General features: G+C 52.2%; 1 protein-coding gene across 1 annotated transcript; it reads right to left on the reverse strand.

Moving 5' to 3' along the window:
• Positions 1-2,991: 2,991 nt before the first annotated feature.
• Positions 2,992-11,423, reverse strand: LOC123358292 (butyrophilin subfamily 1 member A1-like). The gene is made up of 4 exons (XM_045000909.1): positions 11,359-11,423; positions 8,075-8,191; positions 6,177-6,524; positions 2,992-3,272 (listed from the first exon to the last, which is right to left on the reverse strand). The coding sequence occupies exons 2-4, from the start codon at positions 8,181-8,183 to the stop codon at positions 2,992-2,994; spliced, it is 738 nt and encodes a 245-aa protein (XP_044856844.1). The 5' UTR covers positions 8,184-8,191; positions 11,359-11,423.
• Between the last annotated feature and the right edge of the window lie 3,830 nt (positions 11,424-15,253).

Raw genomic sequence — 15,253 nt, forward strand, 5'->3', positions numbered from 1 at the left:
CCACTGGTGCCCTGCAATTCCCAGGGCAGTAACCCTGCACACCTGCTTCAATGAGGGGGGCAGGGAGCAGCTGAGACCCACACATGTGCACACCCGAGGGTGCCCAGACAGCAAGTGTGGAAAATCGGGACAGGGTGGGGGGTAATAGGAGCCTATATAAGAAAAAGACCCCAAAATTGACACTGTCCCTCTAAAATCGGGACATCTGGTCACTCTAGCACACCCCCAGGGAGTGGCAGGGACCCACACATGTGAAACGGAGCTCCTTTCTAGTTCAGGCCCATCTGTTTAAAAAAGAACTTTAGGTAGGGCCATACAGCCATATTCTCCCGGACATGTCGGGCTTTTTGGTTCTTAAATCGTCATCCGGGAGGAAAATACGGACGTATGGTAACCCTATTGGGACAAAAAATACAGACTGTGGCATATCCCTTAAATCAGAACTTTTAACAGGGAACCAGTTGCTAAGAAATGAAAGGCTTTTTCTTACATTTTTTTTTTTTTTTAAGTCATCACTGCCGGGGCCCTGCTGAAAATGTTTGAATTGGGCCCTGCACTTCTTAAAGCCGGCCCTGCCGGCCGCGGCTGAGATTCAAAGGGCTCTGGGCTCCCCGCGGCTGCAGAGTGCCGTGTGCGTATGTTGTGCAGGCCTGCTTTAGAGCCTCAGCATAACTGATGGCAGGTAGAGGCAAACTTCCCTTGTGGCAAGTTATTCAATAACTGGCCACTACAAGAGTTCTTGCACCTTCCTTTTGAAGCAGCTGATGCTTGCCACAGTCAGAGACAGGACCCTGGCTTTCATAGACCCCTGGTCTGATTCCATGTGGTTATGCCATTGTTTCTGGCCAGACACCACTGACAGAGCTAATGACGTGAACTAAATGCATGTGCACGCTGAGACTTTGGCCATGTGGAATCAGACCAGAGTGGCTTCAGCATGCTGCTTGTACTTACCTTTCCGCTGGGGCATACAAAGGTGTTCCAGGAACGCTGCCTATTTTTGCATTGGACCCAGTGTGTGGTTCCATGTCATCAGAAAGAAGTCCTGGAGACACATTTTCAGAAATCCCACTTGGGATGACACTGATGCATGCACCAGCAATCCTCGCAGCTGGAGATAATTGGCTGTGTGCCCAGGAATGGCTGATGCAAATCTTTCCCAAGCACACTGCATTCTCCCTTCTTGTTCCTTTACCTTTTGCTCTGTGTTGTATCCAGATGCAGCAGATGGCCAGGACAATGACAAGAGCCAGGATCACTGCCAGAGCCACCACCCAGGGAGAGACACGTGGAAAAAAGAGATCTGCAGGAGAAATATTGATTTAGGAACAAACACATGTAGAATGAAGACAGGACATTGAGAAAATGGTGACACTGACTGGTTAAAAGAATCTCACAGGGAAATACAACGTGAAATGTGGCTCCTTTGAGTTTTATTATTAAGCCAATGAAATTCCGAATGCTAATCTGGTTACCAAACATGGTTAATTAATATGAGTGGGGATATTAGTGGTAGGCACGGGGCATGGCAGAGCTCCACTACACCCATCTGCCACTGGTGTAACTTAGAGCAGCCCCTAGGCTTCTCTACCGGATGTCAGGGCTGCAACCAGTGCAGACTGGCCCTCGAGATCAGAATGCTGTAACCAGTTACTGATGCTCCACATTCTCCTGTGCTCAGGGAAGCTCAACTACACAGGGATTTTAATAACAACAAAGCCTGAGTCTGAGGGTGGGTTTACATTGTAGACATACAGCGTGTTCCTTGCTCACTGGGGGCAGGAGTTTCCTACAGAATCTAGAATCACTAGGGGATGATTAATACAATATTCCGCAACAGTGGCTATGCAAATTCCCCAGTCCTTGAAGCTTGACCTTCTGGGGTATAGGAGGAGGGACGGGTTTTACCTGTTTCCAGGAAGTTGGGGGGACAAAGTGAGACTTTTGGAATAAAAGGCAGTTAAAACAGACTCAAGGGTCAGGGCTTTCTTCCTGGGTGAGCAAATGGACAGCACCTTCTTTACACTGGTGCTGGAGCCTGAGCAGACCTGCTGGGGGAATCACAGTGAGGTGCAGAGGGGACTGCAAGTCAAAGCCCCCAGGCTGGAAGGAGAGAGATGCAGGTATCTGCCTATGAGAGATGACAGCTGGGAGCTGGAAACCTTAACTGGATGCCCTCAAGGAAGACCAGGAAGGGAGTCAAAGGTGACTCTGTGAAACTGATGCACTGGGCATGCCACAGGGAAATGTTACAGCCCTTTGAGATGGAAGATGAATAGTGCTTTAGAAATGCAAAATTATTATTACAGTGACAAAATATTGGTTCTATAATAATTGTTATTAGCTAGGAAATAGTACAAAAAGCCTGAACTGTTTTTCTAAAATGTTAAGCTGGATTTAGGTAACATTTTGTATTTACACGTTATAGGCTTGATTGTTTATGCCTAGCAAATCTCCCTATCAATTTCATTGTACAATGAATGCAGGATCAGGCTCACGAAATAGGGTGACCAGATGTCCCAATTTTATAGGGACAGTCCCGATTTTTGGGTCTTTTTCTTATATAGGCTCCTATTACCCCCCACCCCCTGTCCCGATTTTTCACACTTGCTGTCTGGTCACCCTATCACGAAATGAAACAAAAAATGCCGTATGTGCACAGGGGAGGTCCGGGTTATGCTGCCTGTGGAGTTCTGCATTTCCTGACTTTTGTGCAATTCAATACAAGTTACAGTTTGAACTCTCAGTTCTAACTCTTTAAGGCAATGGGAGTTTTGCCAGGGTCTGAACTGCAGTAGGGGATCCATAGTGCAGCCATTTTACATGTCAGTCTGGATAGCCCACAAACGTTACATAGAACTATTTTGAGTCACCAGGTATATCCAGAGAGAGTTGAGGATGCTCAAGACCTCACTACTAGGAGACACTCTAGTAAGTGCTCCCCACTAACATCTGCAGTGTCTCAGTCTGTCCATGTGCGGCACTGACCTGCTATGTAAATTGCTGACTCTCTCTCTCCTGGTTGACACGCGGGTTCCTAACACAGCAGGACACTTTCTGGTTAGATTCTTCTGTTATAACAATGGCAATCTCTGTTTGAAAGAGGCCACTGGCTGCTTGGGATATGTTTTCAGAGGCTGATGGTAAGAACTGTCCCTGAAGATCTCTCCACTGAGCCTCGGGCTGTGGGTACCATCTGGATGAACGACACACCACCTTGATCCCTCCGTCCTGATGTCCCTCCACAGAGATGTCAGGGCCAGAGCCCAAGCCTAGAGGGGAATGCAGTGAACTGATGTTAATTCTACAATATTGTGTTATGAGCCAAATGTTTCATGACAGTATCTTCAAGAACACCCCTTTGGGAAGGGGGGAGGCATGGATTCTCGTAAACTAGGAATTTCTGGGACACCTGGAAGATGTGAACAGCACTGACCGAAGTAAGGAGGAGATGATGTAGGACGGGGTGGCCAACCTGTGGCTCCGGAGCCCCATGTGGCTCTTCAGAAGTTAATATGCGGCTCCCTGTATAGGCACCAACACCGGAGCTGGAGTTCCAGGCACCAACTTTCCAATGTGCCGGGGGTGCTCACTGCTCAATCCCTGGCTCTGCCACAGGCCCTGCCCCCACTCCACCCCTCCCTTGAGCCTGCCATGCCCTCGCTCCTCCCCCTCCCTCCCAGAACCTCCTGCACGCCATGAAACAGCTGATCAGGAGGTGCGAGGAGGGAGGGGAGGTGCTGATTAGTGTGGCTTCCCATGGGTGGGAGGCGGTGGGAGCAGGGGGTGGGAGCTGATGGGGGGCTGCTGACGTATTACTGTGATTCTTTGGCAATGTACATTGGTAAACTCTGGCTCCTTCTCAGGCTCAGATTGGGCACCCCATATGTATGGTATTGTTCTATCCACTCTCAAGGCCTGATCCAGAGCGTAACGCCTCACATTAACAATCTGGGCTTTGGATTAGGCCTGGAAGAGCTCTGTAGTGTCAAACTAGGTTGGTTATAGAGACCATTTCTTTTTGTTTTAATGTGATCGATGCTCTGCATTCTCAATCCATCTTGTGTTAATGAGAGTATTTGAGACTCAGGGCGAGTCTACTCACAGGCTGGCACCAGCAAAACGGAACCAACTTCAACTCACATGTTTGGTTCTTTCAGTGCAAGTCAGTGTGTAACGCTCTTATTTTGTGTCTCATTTTTATTTCATTTAAATCAGTTGTGAAATGGGACACTGTTAATCTGAAACGACACACATGTAGACTCGCACTGACATCACAAAGGCGTGGATTCAAATTGATGGGCCGAGTTTGTGAATGCTGTTGGAGAAAAACTCAGTTCTCACTCTCTGGTTGGGTGCAGCAAAGTCAGATACTTTATTTCTCGAGCAATTGCATAGAGGGAGGGAGTGCGCTAGGATGCAGGGTTTCCCCCTCCTAGGCAGGTCTCTCCACAGGTAAACAGTTCCAGCATTTATACCTTTTGTTACAGACAATAATAAGCACCAGCTGCATTTTGTTTATACATAGGTCATCCTGATAACATATTTTTATCACTTATTTTGACTCTAATCCACATTCTATCTTATTTACACAAGGTCACAACAACTTCTCACACAGTTCCTTCCCACTCGCCTCACACAATCCTCGCTTTAAAAATCTCGCATTAGGGTTACAGTTAGTCTGACTCTTGCTAACGGAGACTGACTTGCATTAAGATCCCCTACAAATCCCTGTCAGTTCTTGCTCTACTTCTACAATGCCTTACACTCAACTCAGTGGCATCTCTCTGTTATTCTGTCTGTGTTTGTAATGTGACACCTTTTGAACGCTGTACCTAGTCGATTCCAAAAGTGCAGGGACCATTCTAGGTCTCACTGGGCACTTGATTTAGGGGAAAACTGGAAACCAAATAGGGGACAAATTAAGCCTCTGCCAACTGATTAGCCCAACCACAACTTCAAGCCCCTTTGCAAGTGTCCAGAGATCAAACTTCCAGCATAACTAGTGTGTCACACACTTTGTATCTTGTGTAGGCTGAGTGCATCGCACGCATGAGGGGCTCCTTGCGTACCTCCATACCCCCCACAAGTCACTGTCCCATCCCCCTCTACTTCAGGGACTCCCTGCAACTCCCCCCAATCTCCCCCATACCAGGGGTTCTGTGTGCACACCCCCATTCCCACTTCCCCCAATTCTGTCCCTTTCCCCCATGCCAGTGGATCTGTTTACTGTCCTATTTCCATGTCCTCCACACTGGGGTCCCCATCCTTCCCATCATGCCATGGTTTCTGGGTCTCTCTTCTCCCCCATAGATTGGAAGGGTAGGGTGGATGGCTGGTGCCCTCTCTCCCCTGACTGGAGCAGGTGTTGAGGAGGCAGGACTTTGGGAAGGAGGAAGGAAGGAATAACCTCTCCACCCCTTCTGGCTGTCCCTGCTGGCTGAGTATCCACCCCATGGAGGGAGAACAATTATTTCTCTTCTAACACTGGAGGTGTCAACATGATAAACTCTGTTGGCAGGATGAGTAGGGCTGTTATGCTTCAAGGTGTTAATGGTGCCATCAACAGATAGCAGCTCCATCTGGCCCCCATTTCCCCCATTTTTGTTTTCTGATTGTCCCCAAGATCAACAGGATTCTGGCCTTTGATGCGGAGAAAATTCCCTAAAACGTTGGAATTGATCAGAAGTGGCATTCAGTCCATTTGGCCCCACTGCCTCTCATTGATTGCTGTTCTGTCATATGTGCAGATCCTTCATTTTCTCTAAGGACCAGGGATAAGCTGCTACATAACCCAGGAGGCTGATAGTGTGAGCAGGGGTAAGGGAATCAGTTTTCCTTTTAACAATGCTATAAACAGGCTTGGTGCAGCAGCTGCATATAAGAGGAATCATGTGGAGTAGTTGTGAACCACCTAATTGACATGCATGAAGGCTGAACTCTTCCATAACCTTCACTTGCAAAGCAAAGTTTAGAAGCAGCCTCAGAGTACAGAGAATTCCAGCAAGCCCTTCAATGTGTCCTGAGAGCAGACACTGACTCTGCTGGGAAATTACAGGAAGTCAAAAGAGAATTCAGAGCATTGGCCGGCAGAGAAACCACAAGCACCGTCTCCCAAGAGCTCTCTATTTATTATCCTTTCTGAAGTAAAAACAGCAGTGAAACAAGTTACTAACCTTCCACCTGCAGGAGCACTGAGGTGCCTTGAAAGAAGGTAAGTGATAGAAATAAACAAGTATATTGGCCCTCGTCAGAAGGTCGGATATCACGTATTCTCAGGGAAACACTTCCATTGGTGATGTCATCTTTCAGCAGCTCTGTCCTTCCTTGACAGTCCAACATCTGATTTTCATACTGATCCTGCCCATCTTGGCACAGGTGCACAACTGCAGAGTCCTGGGATCGGACCCATCTCACCTCCATGCTCTGAGCGCTCATCCTGGGGGAGAGGTGGCAGGGCAGGACGCCCTCCCCACCGACAGATGCTGTGATTGGACGATCAGGTCCTGTCACTGTGAACTGTGCTGTGAAATGTGTCAGGGATAAAAAGTCAATTAAATCAAAGAAGAGCTGAGTGGTGTGTGAATTCAGCAGTAAGACCCACAGTAAGAGAGAGCATCGTGTATTAGAATGCATGACGTACCCACGCAGTGCCCTACACACGTGTACGAGGGCAGAGCTCGTATGTGAATTTTATGCATTACTTGTATGATCTCTGACTATGGCTCAACACTTCTCATGGACACCCTGGGGATAATGGTATGGGGGGCCTGATTCTCTGATACGCCAAGGCCTTTTCCTGCTGCTGCAGCGCAGGGACCGTCCCAGCTGCTGTAGGGATGGTGTAAGCCAGGGGTCTCAAACTCAAATGACGAGGGCCACATGAGGACCAGTACATTCGCCCAAGGGCCGCATCACTGACACCTCCCCCCTGCCGCCCTCGGCCCCGCCCCCACTCCACCCCTTCCCTGAAGCCCTGCCTCTTCCCACCCCTTCCCTGCCCCCATTCCAACCTCTTCCCCAAAATCCCCACCCCAACTCCACCCTCTGCCTGCCCCCAGAGGGTGCAGGAGGGGTGTAGGGTATGGCAGGAGCTCAGGGCAGGGAGTTGGGGTGTGGGGTGCAGGAGGGATGAGGGGTGCGGCAGGGGCTCAGGACAGTGGGTTGGGGTACAGGAGGGGAGCGGTGGGGGTTCAGGACAGGGGGTTGGGTGCAGGGTGCGGCAGTGGGTTGGGGTACAGAAGGGGTATGGCAGGGGGTTGGGGCAGGGGGTTCGACTGCAGGAGGAGTTTGGGGGGGCGGGCTCTGGCCTGGCACTCACTCAGGGCAGGCTCCCTGCCTGCTTGCTCCTGCCCTGCTCCGCTCCGGGAAGCAGCTGGAACGTGGGGGAGCAGGGGCACAGGGGAGTGCGTGTTACTGTTGCTTCAGGCACCGCCCCAGCATCTCCCATTGGCCGGGAACGGGGAACCGCGGCTGATGGGAGCTGCTGGGGGCGGTGCCTGAAGCAACATCACACGCACCTGCCTGCGCCTCTCCTCCCCCAGGTTCCATCTGCTTCCTGGAGCAGTGCAGGGGCAGGGCAGGTGCCCTGCCCCTGGTGCACACAGGGCCGGAGCCGCTCTAGGTAATCGGTGGGGGGGCCGCAAGGAGCTCGCAGGCCACAGAAAATAATATCGCAGGCCGTGTGCAGCCCGCGGGCTGCATATTTGAGACCCCCGGTGTAAGGGCTTGTAAAGTGTAAAGATATGAAAAACAGATCATCGCTACACAGGTGGTCACTCTACGGGTAAACATAGAGATAATGGAGAGGGAGGACGAGGCAGATCGGAAAGTGCAGGAGGCAGTTCTGTGTATTTATAGCTGCCAGAAACCAGCCAGAGGCCTGAGAAGATTGAGCAGAGGTGTAGCAACCATGGTTATTAGGGACCCAGCTGTGCCCTGCAGTGTCTCCATTTGTGTAAAGAGCAGGAGACACCAGGCGGGGTGAGCAGACGTGGTTTGCAAGACAAGGCAGTGATGTTAATAACCAGCAATAGACCAGCAGCAAACCCAGCGAGGAGGCCGGAGCTCCTACCTGACACCAGCCTCTGCACCTGTAGACCGAGGCAGAGAGCGACGTAGCCGGGCAGAGCGGAGCTCACTGTGGAGCCGGGGGAGAAGGAGGGAACCTTCCCCATCATCATAGCTGGATCTGGGGAACAGGAGAAATAACAAACCAGAGGGCGGGTGAGTGTGATGCAGTGACAGTGCCATGGAGCTGCAGGGAGGAGGTAACAGGCCTCACTGCTGCCTAACATACAGCCAAAGGGAAGGGATTTTCCCTACAGTCCTCATCTGGCCCGGCTCTGAGCTAAACCCCCCGAGCTGCTGTCTGGTCTGTTTAGATTGTAAGAAGCTCTCCAGGGCAGAGATGGTCTCTCACTATTGGTGTGTCCAGGGCCCAGTACAATGGGGCCCCCATCTTGGTTTGGGCATTTAGGTGTTACCGTAATCCCAGTGAATGAATAAATAAGAAGGGAGGTATTAAGGAAAACAAGCCAGTGCAGGCAAAGCTCTCGAGTTTAGGCCACTTATTGCTTTGGGGAAAGCAGCTCCATCTCCCAGCAACATCTGTCCCAGGTGAGGGTATTCTGGGGATCTCGCTACCTCGGGGCAGTGGGGGGCATTCCAGTGAATAACATCACCCTTTGGCTTTCTGAACAAGCTCCTTCTCTGCGTCCTTGTCACACACATCAATGTAACATCAGCTAGAGCAGGGGTCGGCAACCTTTGGCTTGCGGCCCGTCAGAGTAATCCGCTAGCGGGCCACGAGACAGTTTGTTTACATTGACCATCCGCAGGCATGGCCACCTGCAGCTCCCAATGGCCGCGGTTCACCATTCCTGGCCAATGGGAGCTTTGGGAAGCGGTGGCCAGCACACCAGGGGTCAGGTAGTTCCTTAGTGTATGTGGTTTGAGAACGCCTGGTGGAAAGGACCATCTGTCACAAAGGTGAGCTCACCTGCGTGGTAAAATATATGGGATCACCCAAGAGGACAGTCTGTGACTCCATGTTAATGCTGGTACAGTGCCTGAAGCGTTTACACTGGATACTTGGTTGGTGAAATCTCCATACAGACCTCACACCCAATTTGGGGTTTGTTCCCTGCTTCTTACCAGTCTACCCGAGGCTGGTGCTCGTGCTCTCCAGTCACTGGGGACAGCGTTACAGAGAGAGAGGCTGTGACTTCCCCATGGTCAGTAAACAGGTCTGTGACAGAGCCAGGAACAGACCCTGTTAACTCCAGAGCCCCGTCATCCGCAGCTTGGGAAGGCTCCCCGAGCACACTGTATTAGGCTGCAGGAAGAGGTGTGCAGGGACTGCAGCTGAGCTGCCCTGCCAAGACAGCCTGTGCATCCATGGACAAACCACCTCGCTGGGGGGTGTCCCCTGGGTCAGGAGAAGTCAGTGTCCAGCCCTGTGGGGCTGTGCTCCTGGCTCATACCTCCAGCACTCACTGCTGCCCCTCCCTTACCAGCTGCACTGTTCAGCCAGCCCCAGGCCTCTGTGAGGTCACTTCCCCCCACCCCCACCCCCCTCCCCTGCAAGCCTTCAAACTGGGACATGGTGCACCAGTACCAATCAGAGTGCACTAGTGTAACTTCTGTCTACACTAAGGGTTTGCACCAGTGCCTAAAACAGCAGTATGGTGGCACTAGAACTGGGCTCTATTTCTAGCTCGGTCACAGACAGCCTGGGTGACCTTGGACACGTCAATGTTTCTCCTCCCAACTTTAGTCTCTTTCCCCAGCTGCCACTCACTGGGGTCTCCTCTCTCTCCAGAGCTGCTCACCACTACAATCTGTGTGGGTGTCCCCAGAGCTAAGGCAGTTCAGCTCTGGAATAGTCTTACAAGGGGGGCTGGGGAGTCTCTTTCCCTGGAAGTTTTTAAGAACAAATAGGACAAAGCTCTGTCAGAGACAATCTACATATACTTGGTCCTGCCTCTGCAGAAACAGCTGGACTTGATGACATCTTGAGGTTCTGTCCAGCACTACATTTCTAGGATGCCATGCGATATATACGTACAAAACACAACATCCAGAGTAAAACACACCACAACATAATGTCAGGAAACTCAGAAAAAAGAAAAGAAAAAATAAACAACAAAAGCCACAGCATAAAATGACAATACAGAGGAAAAGAAAACACGATGCAAACTGACACATCTAGGACAATATTACACAACGAAAAAAAAAAAAAGAGCTCATCTCAAACCAGCACAACACAGGCACCAAACATGCTGAGGCAAAACAATTCACCATAAAACTGCTCCACAACATGGTGCGATCACAGTTCCAAATGGCACCATGAAAAACAGCTCAGCGTAGAACAGGACACAGCACAAAAGAGAATTATTTCAGTGTAGGCCTAGAAGAGATCTTGAGAGGTCGTCTACTCCAGCCTCCTGTGCTGAGGCAGGACCAAGTATCCCTAGACATTCCCAGACTGGTGTATCTCTAACCTGGTCTTAAAAACCTCCAGTGAAGGAAATTCCACAGTCTCCCTTGGAAGCCAATGCAAGGCAAACACTGACCAAAACAACGCTGCACACACACACGCTGGGCCTGGGGTTAAGGGGAGAGGCAAGAATTCAAACAATCTGGGTTCAGTTCCCAGTTTTGCCCCAAATTCTCCATGCAAACTTGTTAGACATCGGCGGCTGGCCCGTGCCCGCTGACTTGGGTTCACACGGCTCAGGCTGTGGGGCTGTTTAATTGTGGTGTCCATGTTCCGGCTGGGGCTGCAGCCCAAGGTCTGGCACCCTCCCACCTCGCAGGGTCCTACAGCCGGCCCCAGCCCAAGCCCAGACATCTACACTGCAATTAAACAGCCCCTTCGCCTGAGTCCCGTGAGCCTGAGTCACCTGGCATGGGCCAGCTGGGGGTTTTTAATGGCAGGGTAAAGATACCCTTGGTGTCTGTTCAGCACCTGTCACAATGGGGACCCTGATCTTGGTCAGTGTGCAGAGTCCTGACCAACAGGGGAGCCTGAGCTCAGTTGGGGGCTCTGCAACTCCCGGCATTACAGGATCCCTGATTATGTTTAGGGCCCCTGCAGTATCTGGCAAAATGTGGAGGCAGGATCTCTGTCAGGGTCTGTGCAGTGCCCAGTACAGTGGTGGGGCGTGATTTGGGTCGGGGTCAGTGCAGGGCCAGGCCCAACGGGGACACAGATCTCAGTCGAGGTCTCTGAAGTGCCCAGCACAATGGAGGCAGCGGTTTGGGCCGCAGTCATGTGCTGCCTGGCACAAGGGGGGCCGTGATCTCGGTCCAGGTCTCAGTTTTACCTGGCACAACAGTGGGGTCTGATCTCACCTGGGGTCTCTTCAGTGCCTGGCAGAACAGGGCCCAGATCTCAGTTGGGGTCTCTGCAGCATCTGGCAGAACAGGGCCACGCTCAGTACGATAAGAGCCCTGATCTCAGTCACACACCTGGAGAGAAAAGGGGGAAGATTTTTGAGAATTCGATATCAGTATTTCAGAACTGAGGAGAAAATGGGGCACAAACTAAATATTTGCCAATATAAGGGACAAGCATCTTGTGGGGAGATTTTATGTCACCATTCAAGAGAAAAGATGAGAAATTGGAGGGGATTATACAGGGATATTGAATCAACAACAGAATGGGAGGGATTCTTCTTGCCCCACACTCACATGGCCGGCAGGGAGTCCTGGGTGATGTCTTTTCACAGGGGAAAGGAGTGGGGCTGGAGTGAGAAAGTCACTATCAGTGGGGAGGGGCTGGCAGTGGGGTCTGGGAATGTGACTAGCAAGTGGTGGGGGGGAGTAGCTGGGACTGGGAAACGTGGGGCTAGGCAGTCTGGGGCGGGGTGGGGCCCTTGATCCTCCCTCCCCTTCCTGGCCCTTCCCAGGCCCCGTTGCCAGCAGAGAGTGGCCCCCCCAGCCCAGCCCAGAGGTGTCCCTGTCTCAGGGCCCCCCCAGCCTCTGCCCATTCACCCTCTGCCCAGCTCAGGAATCACTCGGGGGAACCATTTCCCACCCGCACAAGGACAAATCCCTGTAGGTGGAAATGGGGGAAACCCCCCAAACCTGAGACCTGAACTGGCCATTGGCGAAGGGGAGAGAAAATGGGGCACAATCGGGGGGGGGGACAGGGAACTTCTCATGGGTTGGGGGAAGGGGGGGTCACCCTGGGTGCTGCTCGTGGCTCTCTAGGGAGAAAGGGGGCAGGACGGGAGGGGAGGGGGGTCCCCACGGGAGGGGGCAGCGGTAAATCCGAGGGGATCTCAGCCCCCCCCTTTCTCTCCCCGCTCCTCGGGGGTCACCTGCCCCCCCCCGGCCATGTCCGGGCTGCACAGACATTTCCCGCCCGCCCCTCCCCCCCAGCCCCACGCAGGGACCCCAGTGGGGCCGGGCCCCTCCCCCCGGCACCCCCCGTGGGGCCCCAGGGCAGAGCCTGGCCGGGCCCAGGGGGCGCTGGGCTCCTGCGGGGGCAGCAGCTCCGAGCCCACCGTGGGCGCTGCCCCCCTCCCCCGCGAGAGCAGATCCCGGCGCTGCGAGATGCCGGGTCGTCCCCCCCCCCCCCGGGCACTGGGGCAGAGTCACCGCCCAGCCCCACCCCCAGGGCTCGCTCCGGGACCTTCCCTTTAGCTGGGGGGGCTAAAGGGAAGATCCGGGCTGAGGGGGGCGCAGGGGGGGAGTCGGGGTTGCAGGGGAGGAAGGTCATTGGGGCGGGAAATATGAATTGGTTTGTGCAGCCAGGAAATTCCCGTGGGGGAGGGGAGTTCACTGAATCCTGCCCTGTTTGCGCCCCGTCCTCCCACATACAAAGTCTCTCCAGCTTTTCCCCTTTTCCCCCTGGTCTCTCTGTATTTCTCAAGTGTCAATTCAAAATCTCTCCCATGGGGCAGTTTTTCCCACCCGTTTTATCTGCAGTGATTTGTCCTCATTTAGGTGGGAAATTGTTGCCCTGAGTCATTCCCCAGCACATGGCTGCCCCTGGCGTGGGGGTGGGAGGAGGTGCCCGCTCTCTGCCAAGGTGGGGATGAGAAGAGCACGTGTCCCCCATGGAGACTGTCCAGACCCCAGTTTCCCAATCCCACCCACTGTCCCCAAACTACCAACACAGTTTCCCCCAGCCCTCAGTTGCCAGTCACCTGCCTGTCCCCCACTTCCACCCCTTTCCTTTATCCATGGTGCCTTCCAGCTCCCCCCACCCATTAAATCAGCTCCTTACAGGGCCCCCTAGAAGGGAAGGAGAAAACTCGAAAGAGGTTCCTGCTGGCGCTCACATCCGTGAGCCCGAATACTCCCTCAGTCCTCAAAGAGAGACCTGGAGAAGGAGACTTGCTGAAGCAAAGCCACAGGGGTCTCTGAGGTTTCCCTGGCCCCTCGCCCCTGTCCTGCCTGGCTGATGTCAGCATCTCTCTGTGAGGTCACCACCTCCCCACCACCTTGGACCAATAGTCTGAGGTCCTGCAAAAGGCCTTTCTGATGTCACTGCCACACCCCTCCCTTGCTGGGCTAATGTCCTGCTCCTGGCCAGGCACTTTGGAGGTTTGAGCTACTCCCTGTGGATCACCCGTATCAAGGAGCTTTTCTGCGGAGCATCCTCAGATGTCTGAGCACACAAGTGCCATGACAACAAACTGACACACATGACACCAAAATGAGATCATTAATATACTAACCTAGAGGAGAAGGACACTGCAGCATTAGTAGGGGAGAACCCCCTACTGAACATGCATTACACCTGGCAGCGTCAGCAGAACATATCGGCTACACAACTAAAGAAAGGGATCTGCACGTGGCTGTAGACCAGTGGCTCCCAACAGGGTGCCCACGAGCGCCATGGTGCCCGCCGGGGCATTTATGTGCACCCACCTACTGCCCAGCAAGGGAGAGAAGCTGTGGCCCTGCGCCTGATGGGGACAGAGAACTCAGGCTGCAGGCACCGGTGCTCTCTGTCCCTGGCAGGCGCGGGGCTGCAGCTTTTCTCCAGCTTCCCCGGGGCTGCAGGGTGCGGGCGCCGGTGCTCTCTGTCCCTGGCAGACGCGGGGCTGCAGCTTCTCTCCAGCTTCTCCAGGGCTGCAGCCTGCGGGCGCCTGTGCTCTCCGTCCCTGGCAGGCGCGGGGCTGCGGCTTCTCTCCAGCTTCTCTGAGGCTGCAGGCGCTGGCGTTCTCTGTCCTTGGCAGGCACGGGGCTGTGGCTTCGAAGCTGGAGAGAAGCTGCAGCCCAGCCCCGGCCGGAAACAGAGAACTCTGGGGCTGCAGGCTTCATTCTATGTTAAAGTAAGGATAATAAATATATTTGGACCAGCAGTTCAACAATGTTTTACTTTTTTAAAAACAAAGATGAAAACTGTTTATGATATTTATTTTGTAAAATGTTTTGTAGATAAAAAAGAACAAATTCACATGGGAAGGTGAAAGAGTAATTGTCAAATAATTTAGTTAATACCTTTTACATGTAAAATTACTGTTTTTATCTTATGGATTCATATATTATGTAATATTAAATGATTTTTTGTATATTTAATGTAAACAGAAAATAAGCCTTGAAAAATTGTTGGCGCCCACCACACTCTTCTGAAAACATGAATGTGCTACTGGCCACAAAAAGGTTGGGAACCACTGCTGTAGACAGATCAATGAAAAGCTCCACTCACTGCACAGCTGCCAGCAGAAAAGTGTTGAGATGAGTTCCTGTCTGCATCCTATAGAACTTGCCCATACCGGTATTGCCCTGGCCTCTTCTTTTGTCATTCAGTGTTGAACGCATTCTAAGACAATATGCATTTCTTCACCTTTTGGGGGCGAAGCCAGACTTTAAGGCACCTGCTCCCCTACATGGTGTAAACTTTGCTTGTGCCAATCAGAAACGAACACAAACAGGTTTTGGGCCCCGTCCCCTATGACACATCTATGATGTCATTATGGGTACTTTATGGCCTGCCTGCCATGTGCAGGCAGGGAGAGGAGAAAGAAAAACAAATCCTGTGTATACCCGTGTATTCTGTGTATACCCGTGTGTCCTGTGTATACCTGTAGCCGAGCCTGATCACCTCGAAGCCTCTCTCTCAGCTCACGTGTTTCAAACAGAGCTTCTACGTTTGCCGGTCGTTATGCATTGGTTTGTATTTGTAAGTATCAGTTATTACTAAATGCTGCATCTTTGTTTATAAATATTGTTAGTAGATATTTTAGTCATTGCGTGTTTTAAGTTTCATTAACTCTATTAACTAATCATA

This window comes from Mauremys mutica, unplaced genomic scaffold (assembly GCF_020497125.1).
Source record: "Mauremys mutica isolate MM-2020 ecotype Southern unplaced genomic scaffold, ASM2049712v1 Super-Scaffold_100036, whole genome shotgun sequence".
In the NCBI taxonomy this organism is placed as follows: Eukaryota; Metazoa; Chordata; order Testudines; family Geoemydidae; genus Mauremys; species Mauremys mutica.